General features: G+C 42.3%; 1 protein-coding gene across 1 annotated transcript in view; it reads left to right on the forward strand.

Moving 5' to 3' along the window:
* The window catches only part of LOC130725198 (uncharacterized), a gene marked incomplete at its 5' end in the record, with an annotated part of 45,647 nt that extends 27,099 nt beyond the window's left edge, over positions 1 to 18,548 (forward strand). The window contains one exon of the mRNA XM_057576447.1: positions 18,529 to 18,548. Within this exon, the coding sequence (XP_057432430.1) occupies positions 18,529 to 18,548 (20 nt within the window). The remainder of the gene's footprint in view (positions 1 to 18,528) is intronic.
* Positions 18,549 to 20,627: the final 2,079 nt, after the last annotated feature.

Consider the following 20,627-nt stretch of genomic DNA (forward strand, 5'->3'; position numbering starts at 1 on the left):
TTTGTAAAGATATCTGCCCATTGATGGTCAGTATCAACAAACTTCAGAAGAAGTACGCCCTTCTGTACATAATCTCTAATAAAGTGATACTTTACCTCAATGTGCTTTGCCCTTGAATGCAAGATAGGGTTCTTACTCAATGAGATTGCAGCAGTGTTATCACAATAGATTGGGATATTGCTCTCAAGGATCTGATAATCCTCCAGCTGATGTTTCATCCAGAGCATCTGAGTGCTGCATATTGCTGCTGAGATATATTCTGCCTCTGCAGTTGATAGTGCAATGGTTGATTGCCTCTTGCTTGCCCATGAGACTAGATTGCTTCCCAGAAATTGACAATTTCCAGAAGTACTTTTTCTCTCTGTTCTATCTCCAGCATAATCAGCATCACAGTAACCTGAAAGCTTATACTCTGATGTTTTCTTATACATCAAGCCAAGGTTAGTGGTGCCTTTCAGATACCTTAGGATCCTCTTAACAGCAGTTAAGTGGGTTTCCCTTGGATCTGATTGGAAACGAGCACATAAATGAACACTAAATAGTATGTCTGGCCTAGATGCAGTTAAGTATAGAAGTGAACCTATCATGCCACGATAGAGCTTCTGACATACTTTACCACTTTTATCTTCTTTCTCCAGAATGCATGTAGGATGCATTGGAGTCTTGGCCACTGTAGATTCCAGCATATTGAACTTCTTCAGAAGTTCTTTAGTGTACTTGCTCTGATGGATATATGTTCCTTCTGGTGTTTGATCAACTTGTATTCCCAGAAAGTACTTTAATTCTCCCATCATACTCATCTCAAATTCAGCCTGCATCATCTCAGAAAATTCTTTGCATAGAGATTGATTAGCAGAACCAAATATAATATCATCAACATAAATTTGCACAATTAAGATATCATCTTTATAAGTCTTGCAAAAAAGAGTTGTATCTACTTTACCCCTTACAAACTCATTCTCCAGAAGGAATGAGCTGAGTCTCTCATACCATGCTCTGGGAGCTTGCTTCAGACCGTAGAGTGATTTCTTCAATTTGAACACATGGTCTGGTTTCTTCTCATCTTCAAAACCTGGGGGTTGATGAACATAGACTTCCTCTGAAATATAACCATTTAGGAAGGCACTCTTCACGTCCATCTGATGTAGAACTATGTTGTGATTTACTGAGAAAGAGATCAACAGTCTGATTGCCTCCAGTCTTGCTACTGGAGCAAATGTTTCAGTGTAGTCTATTCCTTCCTGCTGGCTGTAGCCTTGAGCAACTAGCCTTGCCTTGTTTCTGACTACATCTCCTTTCTCATTCAGCTTGTTTCTGAATACCCATTTCGTTCCAATAACATGGACACTCTCAGGCTTCTTCACTAAGCTCCAAACATCGTTCTTGGAGAATTGATTCAATTCTTCTTCCATGGCCAGAATCCAATCCTTGTCCTGAAGAGCTTCATCTATGGACTTGGGTTCAATTAAGGACACCAATCCTTTCAGACTGAGCAAGGTCTCTTCAGAGGGTCTGAAGGCAGATCTGGTTCTGACTGGTTCGTCTTTGTTGCCCAAAATCAATTCCTTAGGGTGAGCTGCAGTGATTCTGCTCTTCTTCAGAGTTTGTGAGTTAGAGGGACCAGCTTCTTCCTCTGGTTCATCTTCCTCTGGCTCAACTTCCTCTGGAGCTTTGCCTTTGTCAGAAACATTAATGCTTAAATCTGCAAACTTTTCAACTAGCTTTGACTGATCAGAGTCAAGCTTATCGTCAAATCTAACATGAATAGATTCTTCAATAGTCTTAGCATCAGTATTATAAAATCTAAAACCTTTAGATCTCTCAGAGTAACCGAGTAATAGACACTTAGAAGACTTAGCATCAAATTTATGCAATCTATCCTTAGTATTGAGAACATAACAAACACAGCCAAAAGGATGAAAATAAGAAATGTTGGGCTTTATGTTCTTCCACAATTCATAAGGAGTCTTATTCAGAATTGGTCTCACAGAGATTCTGTTCTGAATGTAACATGTTGTATTTACTGCCTCTGCCCAAAAGTGCTTAGCCATGCCAGTTTCTTGGAGCATGGTTCTAGCCATCTCCTGAAGAGTTCTGTTCTTCCTCTCAACAACACCATTTTGTTGAGGAGTTCTGGGACAAGAGAAATCATGTGCAATTCCATAGGAATCAAACAGATTCTCAAATTTTTCATTCTCAAACTCTCCACCATGGTCACTTCTGACACGCACAATCCTACAAGCCTTCTCGTTTTGCACTTGAGCAATGAAGGTAGAGAACACAGCATGAGACTCATCCTTGCGGGTTAGAAACTTTACCCATGTCCAGCGGCTATAGTCATCAACGATAACCATCCCATATCTCTTGCCACCTATAGACTCAGTTTTCACTGGTCCAAAAAGGTCGATATGCAGAAGTTCCAACGGCCTTGAGGTTGAGACAACATTCTTTGCCTTGAAAGGGACTTTTGTGAATTTGCCTTTCTGACATGCTTCACAAAGAGCGTCTGAAGCGAACTTCAGATTGGGTAAGCCCCTGATAAGGTTTAGCTTGCTCAGCTGAGAAATCTTTCTCATACTGGCATGCCCTAACCGTCTATGCCATACCCACTGCTCTTCATTAACAGACAGAAGGCACTTCACATTCTGAGCCTCCAAATCAGATAATCTGATCTTATAAATGTTGTTCTTCCTCTTGCTGTTAAACAGAACAGAGCCATCGATTTGACTTACAGCCCGGCAGGACTTTTGATTGAATATAACATCATAACCCTTGTCAGCTAATTGACTTATAGACAATAAGTTATGTGTTAAGTCGTCTACCAATAACACATTATCAATGCATGGACTACTATCTACACAAATAGTACCAGTACCAACAATTTTACCCTTTTCATTTCCTCCAAAGCCAACTTCGCCTCCAGGCTTAAGTTTCAGCTCTCGGAACATACGCCTTTCTCCCGTCATGTGACGCGAGCATCCACTGTCCAGATACCATGATTGGTGTTTTAGTGGAGCTATCAAGGATATCTGCAACATAGATAATCTTGTCCTTAGGTACCCACTTTCTGGGTCCTCTCTTGTTAGTTACCCCAGAGGTTCTGATCACCTTGGGTGTCTCAACATGATATTTTAAAGGAATATTTGCATGATATTTAGTCATAGAGAAGGATCCCTTTTTAAGAGGGTTTTTAGCAACTTTAGCAGGTACAGGATCAGGCAATATGGTACCAGAGGGAACAAAGCATTCATACAAGGATTTAGCTTTAGACACAGAGGGCTCATTTCTAATTGGTTTAGAATAGCCAATGCCATGCATTCCATTTCTGCTTACGCCATAGATCATTGAAGCCATTAAGCTTCTATCCACGCTTTTAGCTAGGAATCTTTGAAAAGACTTTTCATACTTAGATTCATTTCTACAATCAGAGGCATAACAGGCAACAATTTCTTCTAACTTAGCAATCTGGTTCTTAAGCACAGAGTTAGAATTGATCAAGGCATGATTATCATTTTTCAAATCAGAAATAATTTTCTCATGTTCAGAAGGAGTCTTGGAAACAGCAGATAAGTTCTTTTTCAGCTTCTTATGCTTAGACAATAAGGAGTTATACTTATCCATAATATCAGACAATGCATGTTTCAGTTCAGAGGTAGAGAAAGAAGCGAATACCTCATTTTCATCGTCTGAGTTAGGATTTCCTTCTGATTCTGAGTCAGAGTCAACAGCTCCCCTTGACTCTGCTTCCTTGTCTTTGACAATAGCCATGAGTCCTTGGACTTCACCATCAGAGTCAACATCCTCTGACTCTGATTCATCAAATGTCACCATCAGACTCTTCTTTGTCTTGAAGTGCTTCTTTGGCTTCTTGTCCTTCTTCAATTTTGGACAGTCACTTTTGTAGTGCCCTGATTCTTTGCACTCAAAGCATGTGACTTCCTTAAGTGAGGACTTCTTCTGACCTGAGGATTCAGACTTTCCTCTTGCCTTTCCAGAGCCTTTGTATTTGCTCTGCCTGTGCTTCCAGATGCGATTGAGTCTCTTGGAGATCAGAGTCAGCTCATCTTCATCAGAATCTTCTGACGCTTCTTCAGATTCCTCTTCTTCAGCTTGAAGAGCTTTTGACTTCTCAACCTTAGCCTTTTCAGATTTAGATTTCAAGGCTATGGACTTTTTCCTCAGATCTTGCATCTCTGAGCGCTTCAGCTCATGGCATTTCAAAATGCTGATGAGTTCTTCTAAACTCATATTCTCAACGTCTCTCGTGAGCTCTATTGAAGTCACTAAAGGCATCCAACTTTCAGGAAGACACCTGATGACCCTTATGACATGATCTTTTGTTGTGTAGCTCTTGTTGAGAGGTCGTATGCCAGCTACAAGCAACTGAAATCTGGAGAACATTTCTTCAATGGACTCATTTGGCTCCATGATGAAGGATTCATACTTTTGGATCAAAGACAATGCCTTTGACTCTTTGACTTTCTTGTTTCCTTCATGAGACATCTTCAGAGATTCGAAAATGCCTTTCGCAAACTCACGATCTGTAATCTTCTGGTACTCTTCATAGGAAATAGCACTTAGAAGAATTGCTCTTGCTTTGTGATGTTGTGAGTACAGCTTCTTTTGATCTGCAGTCATCTCTGACCTTGGGATCTTCTTGCCATCTGCATCAACTGGACGCTCGTAGCCATCCACAATAATATCCCAGAGATCTGCATCGAAACCCAGAAATAAACTTTCCAGTCTATCTTTCCAATATTCGAACCTTTGACCGTCGAACATAGGAGGCTTTGCATTGTAACCATCTCTTTGAGTTTCACTGGTGGTGGCAGCCATTGTTTTTCACACCGGCCCGGATCACTGAACACTGTTAGGTGTGGTAATCAGAACTTGCGCTCTGATACCAATTGAAGGTATGAAAAACGGTAGAAAGGGGGGGTTTGAATAACGTTTTCAGTATAAAACTTCCACCTTAAAGATTTTGACAAATCTTTCGAGAACTTAAGTGCTAAAGATAAGAGATAGAAAAGCACACAAGGATTTTATCCTGGTTCACTTGATAAATCACTCAAGCTACTCCAGTCCACCCGTTAAGGTGATTTCTTCCTTCTTAGAATGAAGGCAATCCACTAATCAGGTAAGAGTTACAACTGCACTTGAAACCTACAAGTGACTAACAATTACACTGACTTAGCTCACACTAAGATTCACTCTCTTAGTCTTCTCTAGGATCCGATCAACCTTGATCTCCTAAAGGAACTAAACAAACTGTTTATCAAAGAATTGTTTACAAGAGATTTGCTTCTAAAAAGCTAATAGTAAACTCAATGAATTTCAGATGAAAGAAAGCTTAGAAGAATTTAAGTTTATCTTGCGCGTATGTGAATGCTTCTAGCCGTTTCTTTCAGTCTTCAGCCTCTTTATATACTCCAAGGATTAGGGTTGAGCGTTGCATGGGAAATGCTACCGTTGGAGGGCAGTTCTGGAAAATCCAGCTTCTGCTGTGTCTGAGACTGTTAGGTAGGTCGTCAGGAAGGTACAGTTGCTTTTGTACTTGGATAGCGACTTGACCTTTAAACCTAGGAGACTTCTGATCAGGGGAATGCTTCATATTGGAACTTGTGAAGCCGGTTGATCAGAGTCAGAGGGAAAGCCTAGATCCTCTGACCATTGTTTCTTCTGATTCTGAACTCAGAGGGAAGAACATGGTCTTCAGAGTATCTTGCTTCTGGACAACAGAATTTCACTAATCAGCTTCTGGATCTTCAGAGTCTTCTACACCATCAGAATATCTGAGCCTTCAGTGTTTCTTGGTTATCAGACTTTCTGGATCTTCAGAGCTTCTAGTGACTGAGTCCACATCAGAGTTTGTATAACTTCAGAACTTCTGAAGCTTTTCCACTGTTCATACTGAACATGGTGAATGCGAAAGCGTTGCTTGGGTTGCTCTTTATACACAGTGCTTCTGATTTGTGTGAGATTGAGTTGAGGTCAGAGCCTGTAAATAGCACACTCAGAAAAACACGTTAGAGTACCACAATTGTTCATATCAAAAGGTTAACTTGTAATCATCAAAACATAGAGTTGTACTACTAGATCAAAACTTGATCTTACAATAACATCTCTAGCTATAAGCCTAAGTGGCTATCTATTACTTGTACCTATTGGGTTTATTATCTACATAGTTCTTTAGAGTTGACCCTCGCGTCTTCTGTGTGTGTTTTGGCGGACAAAGCCTTTTGTCAGATGTCCATTGCGGACTGGTTCACAATGGTCCACCCTTCGGGGCGTGGGTGGTTGACCCCGCGAGCCATCGAGCGACGTATTCGGGGCGTATCATGGAGGACCACGTGGATAGTGGAGGACTCTTGAGGTCAGGAGTGTTGAGGAGATGCTCTATCAGCTTCAACTTGCCACCGGGCGTTCACTGTGGACCAGGACTCGGAGGAGCACCGCCGCCACCGTCATCTTCAGAGGACGAGGATCCCTTAGAGGAGATTCCAGTGGGAGTGCCTTCGGCAGGGTCTAGTGCACCCACCGTTGCGATCATCGATGATCAGGGTTCGGGCCCTAAGCCCGTGAGTCCAGCATCGGAGCGCACTGCGGTTGCGAGGGGAGGACGGATAGGGTTGGTAGACTTGGTCGTTCTGGATTCTGATTCAGACGACGTTCATGCTAGCACATAGTTTTGAGTGTTGGTATGAGCTCCTCGAGTTAGGATTAGTGTAGGAGTAGAGTTTAGCTCTGACAGTCTTTGCTTCATTTGTTTCTTTGGGGGACAGGGTAGTTCCGCCTATAGCTTTTTGTGTGGTTGCCTTACGGGAATCACAGAGAGTTGGTTGGACTTAGGAGGTCTTATTTTCAGGCCATTGGGTCAGCTTATTCTCAGTTTTGAGGGATAGTGTTGCGGACACTTACCTTTCATTCGGTTTGTACCTATTGCCTACGGGCGCTACTCTTCTATTACCCGTCGCTGGAGGTTTACTCGTGACGAGGTTGCTACTTACAGCGGGGGCTGTATATATATATATTGTCTATTAGCTTTATTACTTTTCACATTTGGGTTTTATTTAATTCAGTCTTGTCTTAGTTATTATCGAAAAAAAAATATTCACGTTTTTCCGCATTAAGTTTATTTTTGGTTACTAAAGTGACGCCACCGAAATCGGGGTGTTACACGGCCAAGAAGAAGAAGAAGGAGGAAGAGATTTTGTTCAATCCTTGCTTGATCGTCGATCAATCAGTTGCTGCTTCAAGGTTTCGAGGTATAGTCGCTAATCCTTACCTCTGATCGTTTTTTTCCATAGCTTTTCTGTAGACTTTTCTGAGCTGATAGTTTTGAGGTTTTTGCAAAACTATCCTGAATATTTCATTCCTTATGTGCCCAAGATCACTTCTGCCGGGTTAGATTTTCCGTTATGTCGCCGGATTTCCGCCGGAATCAATTTTAGCCTTAAATACCCATTTTTGGAGTTTTTGGAGTAAAGCTTAGTGCTAGTAGGATTAGTTGTCATAAACGTCGTTGGTGCTGTCCCTGTCAAATTTGGTTTTTCGGATTTCAGTTTGAAAATCCTAAGTTAAAAATCATGACCAAAATACCCCTGCGACAGTTTTTGATCCGATAATTTTTCCGAGTTTAGAATACCCTTAGTTACGGCTAATGATTGCATAGGAACCAAGTTTGATCGAAGAAAAATCGAGTCCCCTAATTACCTAAAGTGGCCGAACCTATTAAGGGGGGAGGAGGAAATTTCCTTTTCCGAAAACTTGTCCTTTCGCGCTAGTTTATCATACCTCGGAGTATGTACTACTTCGGGTAACCTTAGTGTGCATCGATAGCTTAGTTTCCGATAGATTCTGATAGTATTCTGTGGTTTTATTGTAAAGGTGCTTTTGAGGATTTCCCTAAGGAACAACACTTTGAGTGTGAGGAAGTGTTTGACGATCATTTTGGGGAACCTACAGGTGAGGGCTTCTCACTGAATCTCTAGTTAATACTTAGGGTCGATGCTTTCGACATTGTTTACTGTTTATGCACTGGATTGTGTGTGATTGGAAAATGTTTTCTGAGGCTTCGGCTGACAATGTAGATGATGCATCTACTTAATGTTTTTGATGAGTGGATTACATGCTAAGTGCTAATTGGGTAATTTAGGATGTGTGGTGCATGCCTTATATGCTAAGTGCTATGTGGTTATTGCTTAATATATTGATATATGACATGTTGATTGGTTGTGCTGAGTTATTTATACTTATGCAATGAGATCTGAGATTCTGAATGGTGAGAATAGCGGGCAGGTCATGCCGATTTTATTTTGAGAGTTTTAAGAAAGTTTGATAGGACGAATGAGATTCGGAGCTTGTTATGATGTGTATGGATCGAGACATTCTCTGGAGTCATTTGGGGATTTGGAGATCCCGAGAACTTATAGGATTTGCGATAAGTCTAAAAGGATAGTATTTTGTAAAGAAAACTCATAAGACATTAAACAACCTCTAAATCTTTAATTAATGATAATAAACTCGAAAGGAAGGCGTGGAAGTAAAATCTTAGTTTTGGAAAACGAGAAGTGTCGTCGGATCCCAGTATTGAGAAAGTTGAGAGGCTTCGAGTATGTAGATGTTGTAACACCCCGATTTCGGTGGCGTCACTTTAGTAACCAAAAGTAAACTTAATGCGGAAAAACGTGAAATATTTTTTTTTTCGATAATAACTAAGACAAGACTGAATTAAATAAAACCCAAAAGCGAAAAGTAATAGAGCTAATATACAATATATAAACAGCCCCCGCTGTAAGTAACAACCTCGTCACGAGTAACCTCCAGTGACGGAAAGAAAAGTGTAGCGCCCGAAGGCAAAATGTACAAACCAAATCTAAAGGTAAGTGTCCGCAACACTATCCCTCAAAACTGAGAATAAGCTGGCCCATCGGCCTGAAACAAGACCTCCTAAGTCCAACCAACTCTCTGTGATTCCCGTAAAGAAACCACACAAAAAGCTATAGGTGGGAAACTACCCTGTCCCGAATGAAACAAATAATGTTCAGAGCTAAGACTCTACTCCTACACTAATCCCATCTCGAGGAGCTCACACTAACACTCAATCCTACATGCTGGCATGATCGTCGTCCGAATTCGAAATCCAGAACGACCTAGTCCATGTACACCATCCGTCCTCCGCTCGCTATCGCGATGCGCTCCTGTTCCAGCATCCCAACTCTAGTTTCCCCCGAAGGGTGAACCGTCGTGAACCAGTCCGCCAAAGACATCTGACAAAGGGCGTTTGTCCGCCAAAGCACACACAGAAGACGCGAGGGTCAACTCCAAAGAATTACATAAATAATAGCACCAATAGATATAGATAAGAGAATAGCCACTTAGGCTTATAGCTAGGGATAACATCCTAGGGTTGCATATTCCATAATGAACTTAACAGCAATAATAACAATTAACATGTTCCAAATAGGATTAACAAATAACAATCACACTCGACAACTAAATCAGTATGCATGAATGCAGGATGATTAGTCAAACAACGTCTCCGACTCTCACTCGACACGTCGCCACATATTCTAGGTAAATTAAAGTCTCTAAAAGCTTACCCTAAGGTAAAGTCGATTCTGCGACAAAAGACACTTCTTCACATCAACATAGTAACTCATGATGATCTCCGGATCATCCGACTCATCTCAATCCGATGGTCACAACTGCTCAACAAGCAAAGAGTATCACATACTCGGAAACTACCGGTTTCCCGGACTTATCCCCAGGATAGCCCAACAATTAGGCATGTCAAGTCGATCCAACCCCTTGGGATGAACATACGGACTCGCACACGCAACAAATGACAACGCCAAGTCGGTTCACTCAAAAGAGTCGAACATACGGACATTGCGCGTGTCCAATGACTATCGCCGAATCGATCCAATCCATCGGATTGAACATACGGATCCGCACGAGTCAAAAGGTTATCGCTGAATCGATCCAATCCCTCGGATTGAACATACGGATTCACGCGAGGTAAAATGGCAATCGCTGAATCGATCCAATCCCTCTGATTGAACATACGGACTCACGCGTGCCTGAGTGACTACCGCCGAATCGATCCAATCCATCGGATTGAATATACGGATTCGCGCGTGTCGATAAGTTGTCGCTGAATCGATCCAATCCCTCGGATTGAACATACGGATTCACGCGAGGTAAAATGGCAATCGCTGAATCGATCCAATCCCTCTGATTGAACATACGGACTCACGCGTGCCTGAGTGACTACCGCCGAATCGATCCAATCCATCGGATTGAATATACGGATTCGCGCGTGTCGAAAAGTTGTCGCTGAATCGATCCAATCCCTCGGATTGAACATACGGATTCACGCGAGGTAAAATGGCAATCGCTGAATCGATCCAATCCCTCTGATTGAACATACGGACTCACGCGTGCCTGAGTGACTACCGCCGAATCGATCCAATCCATCGGATTGAATATACGGATTCGCGCGTGTCAACAATTATTGCCGAATCGGCCCAACCCGTCGGGTTTGGACATACGGATTCGCGCCGCAAAGTCGAAGATACACCCAACAACATAGCTGCTCCAACAGCACAACCACAATAGCTGCTCCAACAGCACAACAACAAACGCTGCTCCAACAGCACCACAACATCTACATACTCGAAGCCCCTCAACTTTCTCAATGCTGGGATCCGACGACACTTCTCGTTTTCCCAAACTATGATTTGCATCCAAAGCTTCCTTCCGAGATTATTACCATTACTTAAAGATTTAGAGGTTGTTTAATGTCTTATGAGTTTTCTTTACAAAATAATTATCCTTTTAGTCTTATCGCGAATCCTATAAGTTCTCGGGATCTCCTAATCCCCAAATGACTCCAGAGAATGTCTCGATCCATACAACACCACAACAAGGCCCGAATCTCATTCGTCCTTTCAAGCTTTCTCAAAACTCTCAAAATAAAATCGGCATGACCTGCCCGCTTTTCTCACCGTTCAGAAACTCAGATTATAGTGTAAAAGCAGAATTAACTCATCATAATCAATCAACATGTCATATGTCAATATCTTAAGCAATAACCACATAGCACCTAGCATATAAGGCATGCACCACACATCCTAAATTACCCAATTAGCACTTAGCATGTCATTCACTCATAAAAAACATTCAGTAGATGCATCATCTACATTGTCAGCCGAAGCCTCAGAAAACATTTTCCAATCACACACAATTCCAGTGCATAAACAGTAAACAATGTCGAAACATCGACCCTAAGCATTAACTAGAGATTCAGTGAGAAGCCCTCACCTGTAGATTCTCCAGGACGATCTCCTAACACTCGTTCACAATCAAAGGCTTGCTCCTCTGGGAATTCCTCAAAATCACCTTTAGAGCAAAACCACAGAAATACTATCAGAATCTATCGAAAACTAAGTTATCGATACTTACTAAGGTTACTCGAAGTAATCTATACTCTAAGGTACGATAATCTAGCGCGAAAGACAAGTTTTCGGAAAAGGAAATTTTCCTCCTCCTCCCCTATAGGGCTCGGCCACTTTTGGTAATTGTGGGGCTCGATTTTTCTTCGATCAAACTTGGTTCCTATGCTTTCCTAAGCCGTAACTAAGGGTATTCTGAACTCGGAAAAATTATCGGATCAAAAACTGTCGCAGGGGTATTTTGGTCATGATTTTTAACTTAGGATTTTCAAAACTGAAATCCCAAAAATAAAATTTTGCAGGGACGTCACCAACGACGTTTATGACAACTAATCCTACTAGCACTAAGCTAAGGCGATAGTTTTCAGCCTAAAGGTTGAAGCTTTACACCAAAAACTCCAAAAATGGGTATTTTAGGCTCAAATTGATTCCGGCGGAATTCCGGCGACATAACGGAAAATCTAATCCGGCAGAAGTGATCTTGGGCGCATAAGGAAGAGGTTTAGAATCAGAAATGAAAGATTCAGGATAGTTTTGCAAAAACCCATAAACTATCCACTCAGAAAACTCTACAGAAAAGCTATGGAAAAAGCGATCGGAGGTAAGGATTAGCGACTATACCTCGAAGCCTTGAAGTAGCAACTGATTGATCGACGATCAAGCAAGAAATGAAGAAAATCTTCTCCTCCTCCTCTCCTCTCAAACTCGCGGCCTTGGTGGGTAGAAAATGGTGGAGTTTTGTGATTTCTTCTCACTTGCTTGCTATATATAGAAGATGGCAAATCGCGGGAAAATGAAAGTTTCGCGATTCTGATTTTTCCGGCGTCATTCTCCATGAATTCTAAGATAGGTTTTGGCGAAAGAATTCCAAAACTAAAATGAAGCCTCCTTGTATTTTTAGCGACTAATGCATAATCGGTATAAAACTATTTTACCCGATAAGTTGCTTTTTGCATCGAATGTCGGAATGGAAAACTTCCTTCTGAAGAAAGATTGAAATCATCAAGAGAAATGGGTGTGCGCGTGTAGAATATTCATTTGAAGCTCTGAATAGATAAAGTCTTCATTGTCGAGAAATTCTAGGGTTTTGAAAAACCAGGGTTTCGGTTTCGGCAAACTTCCGATGATTGGAATCGGACGTTCGTAGATCCTAGAGTTTCGCCTCGAAACGATTGTTATATATGGAATAAGAGAAGTTCTAACATTTCTCTGAAGATTTTTGGAATTAACTTCCGTCGTGCCTAAAAGTGAAAATTAGCTATATACTAGGGTTTCTGACCTAGGTTTAAGCGTAAAACGATCGTGCTATAACTTTTATCGACTTCAATACGAACCTCAGACTTTTCCTGAACTTTCTCCTTCATACATTTATTTCATTTACTAAACTCTTGTTCAGGTTTCCCTTCACAATACATCAACCCTAATCGTAAATGGAAATCTCTTCCACTGATCCTAAGCTTAAAATCTCGGGTCTTACAGATGTTGTGGTGCTGTTGGAGCAGCGTTTGCTGTTGTGCTGTTGGAGCAGCTATGTTGTTGGGCTATCTTGAGGATAAGTCCGGGAAACCGTTAGTTTCCGAGAGTGTGATACTCTGTGCTCGTTGAGCAGTTGTGACCATCGGATTGAGATGAGTCCGATGATTTGGAGATCATCGTGGATTATGTGTTGTTGTGAAGAAGTGTCTTTTGTCGCAGAATCGACTTTACCTTAGGGTAAGCTTTTAAAGACTTTAATTTACCTAGAACACGTGGCGACGTGTCGAGTGAGATTCGGAGACGTTGTTTGTCTAATCATCTTGCATTCATGCAACATTAATGAGGTATTAACACAGGACGTACTCTGGACCTCGTCGGATTCCAAAATGGTCATAAGACCCGGATTTCCGTGTAAGAGCGTCTTTAGACGTCTCTTGTAGCAGACCGAAATGGCAGACCTACGGGTTACGGCTGATCTGACTACCGCTGTTGTTGGAGTAAGAGGCACGCGGGCCGAAATGGTCCCACCGTGGCTGGTGCTAGGGCTGATCCGTTGCTGTCCATCCGTTCCGGATTGCATATTGGTTGACTGGGTTAACCAGCATACATATCATGCAACATGCATACTAATTTAGTTGTTGAGTGTGATTTCTACTTGTTAATCCTATTTGGAACATGCTATCTGTTATTATTGCGTTTATGTTATTGAGGAACATGCAACCCTAGGATGTTATCCCTAGCTATAAGCCTAAGCGGCTATTTATTATCTGTACCTATTGGGTTTATTATTTACATAGTTCTTTGGAGTTGACCCTCGCGTCTTCTGTGTGTGTTTTGGCGGACAACGCCTTTTGTCAGATGTCCATTGCGGACTGGTTCACAATGGTCCACCCTTCGGGGGAGATTAGGTACGAGATGATCGATCAGGACGACCCCGGGTCGTGGGTGGTTGACCCCGCGAGCCATCGAGCGACGTATTTGGGGCGTATCATGGAGGACCACGTAGACAGTGGAGGACTCTTGAGGTCAGGAGTGTTGAGGAGATGCTCTATCAGCTTCAACTTGCCACCGGGCGTTCACTGTGGACCAGGACTTGGAAGACCACCACCACCACAGTTGTCTTCAGACGAGGAGGATCCCTCAGAGGAGGAGCCAGTGGGAGTGCCTTCGGCAGGGTCTAGTGCTCCCAGCGTTGCGGTCATTGATGATCAGGGTTCGGGCCCTAAGCCCGTGAGTCCAGCATCGGAGCGCACTGCGGTTGCGAGGGGAGGACGGATAGGGTTGGTAGACTTAATTGTTCTGGATTCTGATTCAGACGACGATCATGCTGACACATAGTTTTGAGTGTTAGTGTGAGCTCCTCGAGTTAGGATTAGTGTAGGAGTAGAGTTTAGCTCTGACAGTCTTTGCTTCATTTGTTTCTTTGGGGGACAGGGTAGTTCCGCCGATAGCTTTTTGTGTGGTTTCCTTACGGGAATCACAGAGAGTTGGATGGACTTAGGAGGCCTTATTTTCAGGCCATTGGGTCAGCTTATTCTCAGTTTTGAGGGATAGTGTTGCGGACACTTACCTTTATATTCGGTTTGTATATATTTCCTACGGGCGCTACTCTTCTATTACCGTCACTGGAGGTTTACTCGTGACGAGGTTGTTACTTACAGCGGGGGCTGTTATATATATTGTACATTAGTTCTGATTATTGTTATTGTTGGGTTTATTTATTTCAGTCTCGTCTTAGTCATTATCAAAAAAAATATATATTCACGTTTATCCGCATTAAGTTTACTTTCGGTTACTAAAGTGACGCCACCGAAATCGGGGTGTTACATTGTGGTATCAGAGCACGGTCGAGTCTTTCGGGAGTTGTTGGGGAATAGGTCTTCTGTGCTAGGTTGTGTGACTCTGCAAAGAGTAAAAAAAAAAATTGATTGTCTGCAAGCGATTTTTCGCTTAAAAATTGATTGAAGTTATTGCTTACTCATATTGTATAGTTATACTAGATGCTATCTTATGATGAGTACTAACTGTTTGTTTAACTTAACAGAACATGGTGAACACTAACCAATTAGCTGCGATGATGGCCACTATGGCCCAAGCCGTGACAGCGCAAGCAAACGATAACGCCATGAGGCGTGCTGCTGAAGAAGCACGTGAACAACATCAATGTCAGAGAGAGATAACTCTCGACCAGAACAAGGGCCTCAATGATTTCAGGAGGCAAAACCCACCTAAGTTCTCTGGTGGTACTGACCCGGATAAAGCAGATCTCTGGATTCAGGAGATCGAGAAGATATTTGGCGTGCTGCAGACTGTTGAGGGTGCCAAAGTGGGCATGGCGACTTATCTACTGCTTGGTGATGCTGAGTACTGGTGGAAGGGCACCAGGGGGATCATGGAAGCTAACCATGAAGAGATCAACTGGAACTCTTTCCGGACCGCGTTCTTGGAAAAGTATTTTCCAACAAGTGCTCGGGATGAGCGGGAGTCACAATTTCTGACACTCCGTCAAGGAGGTATGTCGGTACCAGAATTTGCTTCCAAGCTGGAATCTTTGGCGAAGCATTTTCAATTCTTTCATGACCATGTGAATGAGCGCTACATGTGCAAGCGCTTTGTGAATGGACTGAGGCCTGATATTGAGGACTCAGTGAGGCCATTAGGAATCATGCGTTTTCAGTCGTTGGTGGAGAAAGCCACGGAAGTGGAGCTGATGAAAAATACGAGGTTGAACCGTGTTGGAACTGGAGGGCCGATGAGGTCGGGCTCTCAAAATTTTCAAAGCAAAGGAAAATTTCAGAGCGGGAGGCCCTATCAGCGCCCTGCAGAAAAAGGGTTTACTTCAGGATCTTACAGACCCATGACGGGTACTGCTGGTGGTTCTGGAGATCGGACTTTGAACAGGGAGATGACCTGTTTCAGATGTGGAAAGCCGGGGCACTATGTTAATGCTTGTCCCGACACGAGGCCCAAATGCTTTAATTGTAACAGAATGGGGCATAATGCCGGTCAGTGCAGAGCACCCAAGACGGAGCCAACCCTGAACACTGCTCGTGGAAAGCGTCCTGCTACTAAGGCAATAGTCTACACCATGGACGGTGAGAGAGCTGAGGGGTTTGTCAGAGGAGAGCGCAAGAACGATGGTAACTTTCTAACCATTCTTTCTCATTCTATTATAATATGTTCCACTACTCTCGTAGCGTGTGCAAACACACCTAACTTACATATACTGTCTGAGCTTTAACCTTATAGTTAGTACATCTATTAAGACTTTACTCAGTTATTGCTCGTATTTTAACTATAGAAGCACACGAGGTTTAGGATAACATGCTAAGCTTAGGAAGTAGTCTTCCACCGATACTTTTAAACGGAAGTATATTGTGGAGCCGACACATGCTATTGAGCTGTATGACAGTAAGTTGAAGGATGAGATGACGAAATGACTGAGTTTTTTTTAAAACCCTATTCAAACTCCCCCCCCCCCTTTCTAGTGTTTTTCATACCTTCATATGATTTTGAGGTTTCAAGATTCAGGTCAAGGTTCTTTGCCATAGCCTCGAATAAAGTTGTAGCAATTCTTGAGAGGTGGGTTTCATAATCCATCAGCAATAGTCTTCCAAGGCATGGAAACATACACTAAATCAACTCAAATTAAAAGATTGGCTTCAAATTGACAAACGCAGAAACATGAATTTACTATGGCTTTAGTTTTATTTTATTTTTTTACATTCCTAGGAAAAAAACAAACTATGCACCAGGCTCAAAAGGCCAAGAAGACTAATCCTCGACTTTATTGAGACTACGACCCAAAGGGGAAGAAAAGACATGAAGCATTTTTTTATGCATCGGAATAATACAAGAAAACAAGAACTAACTAAAGCCTAGAACATATCCCTTAACAAGAAATGTTGGACTACTGGGAGAGGATCATTGAAGACCTTCACTGCCTCTGGCGCACAACAGGAGCCCAGGAAAGCTAAGCGATCATCCACCGTGTTAACCTCTCCATTAACCCCTCAGAGCTCTATATGCCAGCTCCACTGCAACAAGACATTTATTTCAGCTAAAATCGGCATAAACCCAATGTTGCCACTCTCTTCCAAGAGCCTCAGAATCTGCCTACAGTAAACGTTCACCTTGACATTCATCAGCCCCTTGTTCCACACAGTCACCAAGCCATCCCGAAGAGCCATTGCTTCGGCTAGTAAAGCATTTCACCCATCTTCATATGAGTAAAAACCAAAAAGCCAAACCCCTTCTCCATCGCAGGCCACTCCTCCGCCACCCATACAATTCGCAACAACCTGAAAAGTCTCGTCGACATTTAACTTCACTCCCCCCTCTATGGACATTTTCAATGACTCAAAAGCGTATTACATTTTTCTCATGAAGTTATGCGGTCATGCAAATTTAAATATAAAATAATTCAATTTGAATTAGTTTTTTCTTTGAACAACTAAAATAAGAAAAATTACTACACTAAGTTATGAAGCCATAAGTAAAGATAACTAAACAGTAGGTAGAGACCAGCTATAAAGATAAAATTGACAATGCAAAACCAATAAAGGCAACTTGTCAGCACACACATTGGCTTCACGTCGAACATGACGGAAAGAAACGTGCCATGGGAATATAGCGATAGCATTAGTGTCCAACAACATGGCACTTAAATGTGATGACAAAGGAGGAGGCTTCAACATCCTAATTATAGCATTCAGAGAGTCACTCTCACATACATCATACATATACACCAAATCCCACGCAAGGTGAAGGTCATGCTTGATGACTATGAGCTCAGCAGAAAGGGCGCATGAACAATCAGCGAACCAGAAAAGTCACCCAACCAACTTAGGCATTGCATAGGAGGCCGCCATAACCAATATGATGGTTGTTCACTTTTAAGCACCCATTTGTATTTAGCTTTACTTGGTATGACCTTGGGCAAGACCACGGAAGATTCTAGACTAATCTCAATGTAATATAGTTGTAGACGTAAGGAACTCATCGCAATCCGCAACAGAAGATGCAACATGATGCAAGACCATCTAGATAAATCACGGAGAATCATAAAATATAGCATAGTTCCTCCAACGCCATAGCCACCAAAAAATAATACCAAAGTGGCCCTGAACTTTGTTATGAACTTCCCAATATATATATATATATATATATATATATATATATATATATATATTATAATAATAATAATAATAATAATAATAATAATAATAATAATAATAATAATAATAATAATAATAAGAAGAAGAAAATCAATCCATGTAAGACACACACATATATTGTAAGACCCTAACCTTACTTATGTATTGCTTAAGTGATTTATTGAATAAAATTGAAGTTTCTAGTGAAGTTTGATTTGATTGCAATTCTGTCCGTGAACTTAACGACCTAATCTTGAGAAGCTTCCTTCATGAGAGTTGTAGCTCTCTGAGTTAGCTAAATTCTCGCGTTGGCTTCAGGTCATTCCGACCTCTGTAGCCCGAGATATTCATGTTTTAGTGACGGAAGGTCAGGCTGTACTGTACTAGCGATTTTGCTAGAAGAATTTTTCTTAATTCCGAATTTATTTCTTTAAATTCAGGGGAAGGGGTTTTGCCTTGATTTATTTTATTCTCTTAATTAGTAATTAGGAGGGTAATTAATTGGGTTGATAGGAAATATTTATTTTTGAGAGGTTATGACCTCAAGTTGATGGTATGCAAGTTTCTTGGAGGCCAAGCACGCTACCATGGCCGAGTTTCATGAGGAGGGAAGGAGAGGAGTGTTGTTGACTTGGTTTGCTTGAATTAAGGGGATTATTGGGGGTTATGTTTCCTAGTTAAATGCAAATCACAATTGTGGAAGGAATAAAGGAGAAAATGATGAGCAATTAATGCCTTGTCCCTTTTCAAATTGAAAATTTTTGTGAAGGCTTGGGAAGAGGTGTGTGAGGCCGCAGGTTTGGGGACAAAAAGGGGAAAGGGTTTTCATTTTTTGAGAGACCAAAAGGGCTGAGTTAGAAACACATTCTGTAACACCCCGATTTCGGTGGCGTCACTTTAGTAACCAAAAGAAATACTTAAGCGGAAAAAACGTGAATTATTTTTTTTTTTGACAATATAACTAAAGACAGAAAGCAATAAACTTCCCAACAAAAGATAAAAGAAACTACTATACAACTATATATACATGCCTCGCTAAATACAACCACGTCACGAGTAACCTCCAGTGACGGGTGACAGAAAGAGAGTAACGCCCGAAGGCAATATGTACAGTCCAAGGTAAAAATACTGTGTCCGCAACACTAAACCTCAAAATCTGAGAACAAGTTGGCCCAGCGGCCTAAGCAAAGACCCCCTAAATCCAACCAGCTCTCTGTGATTTCCATAGGAAACCACACAAAAAGCTACCGGTAGGAAACTACCCTGTCCCCAAAACTGAAGCATGACGGTCAGAGCATCGACACTACTCCTACACTAATCCCTACCCGAGGAGCCCACACTAGCACTCGATCCTACATGCTAGCGCGGTCGTCATCCGAATCTGCATCCAGGACGACTAAGTCGACATACTCAACACTGCCCTCTCTGTCCACCCTAATGCGCTCCTGCACTGGCCTCTCGGGCTCGGGGCCCGGAACGAGATCCGCGACGACAGCAGCAGCAGTAGACGGACTAGACTCCGTCGAAGCCCCACCTACTGGCACCTCCTCAGAGGGGTCCTCATCATCCGAAGGGGATGGTGGCGGTGGAGGTCCTCCCAAGCCGGGTCCACAGTGTACTCCTGGAGGCAGGTTGAAGCTCACTATGTGTCTCCTCATCACCCCCTCCGTCAAGCGTCCGAATCGGTCGACACGGTCCTCCATGACCCGACCGGTGTAGGTCGCACGGTGGCCCTCAGGATCGACCACCCATGCACCTGGGTCGTCTTGATCAAGCATCTCGTACCTGGTCCCCCCCGAGGGGCTGACCATGGTAAACCAATCCCCCATACTCATATGAAAAATGGCGTAGTCCGCCCAAACACACACAGCAGACGCGAGGGTCAACTCCAAAGAATTATATAATTAATAAAACCAGATATAATTATAGGATAATAAATACTTGCCTCTCAGGCTTATAAGTTTTGGGATAGCTTCCTAGGGTTGCATGTATCACAATGAATATAAGAAATCATAATAACAATTAGCATGCCTCAAATATGATAAACAGGTACCAATCACACTCAGCAACTAAGTCAGCATGTATGTTGCATGAAATGCAATGCTGGGTAACAAAATGAATTCCGGAAGAAGGATGGACATCAACGAGGCGGCCCTAACACCAGCCACGGTGGGTACCTTCCTGCTCGCGTGTCTCTTACACCACACAAAAGTAGTCAGATCAGCAGTGAACCCGTAGGTCTGCCATTCCGTCTGCTACTGAGGACCACCGTAGTGTCCTAAATATGGAAATTCGGGTCTTATGACCATTTTGGAATCCACCGAGGTCCGGTATCACGCCGTGTATTAACCTCAAAATGAGTGCATGAATGCAAGTGATTAGCCAAACAACGTCTCCGACCTCACCCGACACGTCGCCACGTGTTCTAGATAACTTAAAGTCTCTAAAAGAATACCCTAAGGTAAATGTCGATTCTGCGACAAAATACAATTAATCATAAACAAAAGAGTGCAACCACTCACGACAACTCTTCGAGTCA

Source organism: Lotus japonicus, chromosome 6 (genome assembly GCF_012489685.1).
Source record: "Lotus japonicus ecotype B-129 chromosome 6, LjGifu_v1.2".
NCBI lineage: Eukaryota > Viridiplantae > Streptophyta > Magnoliopsida > Fabales > Fabaceae > Lotus > Lotus japonicus.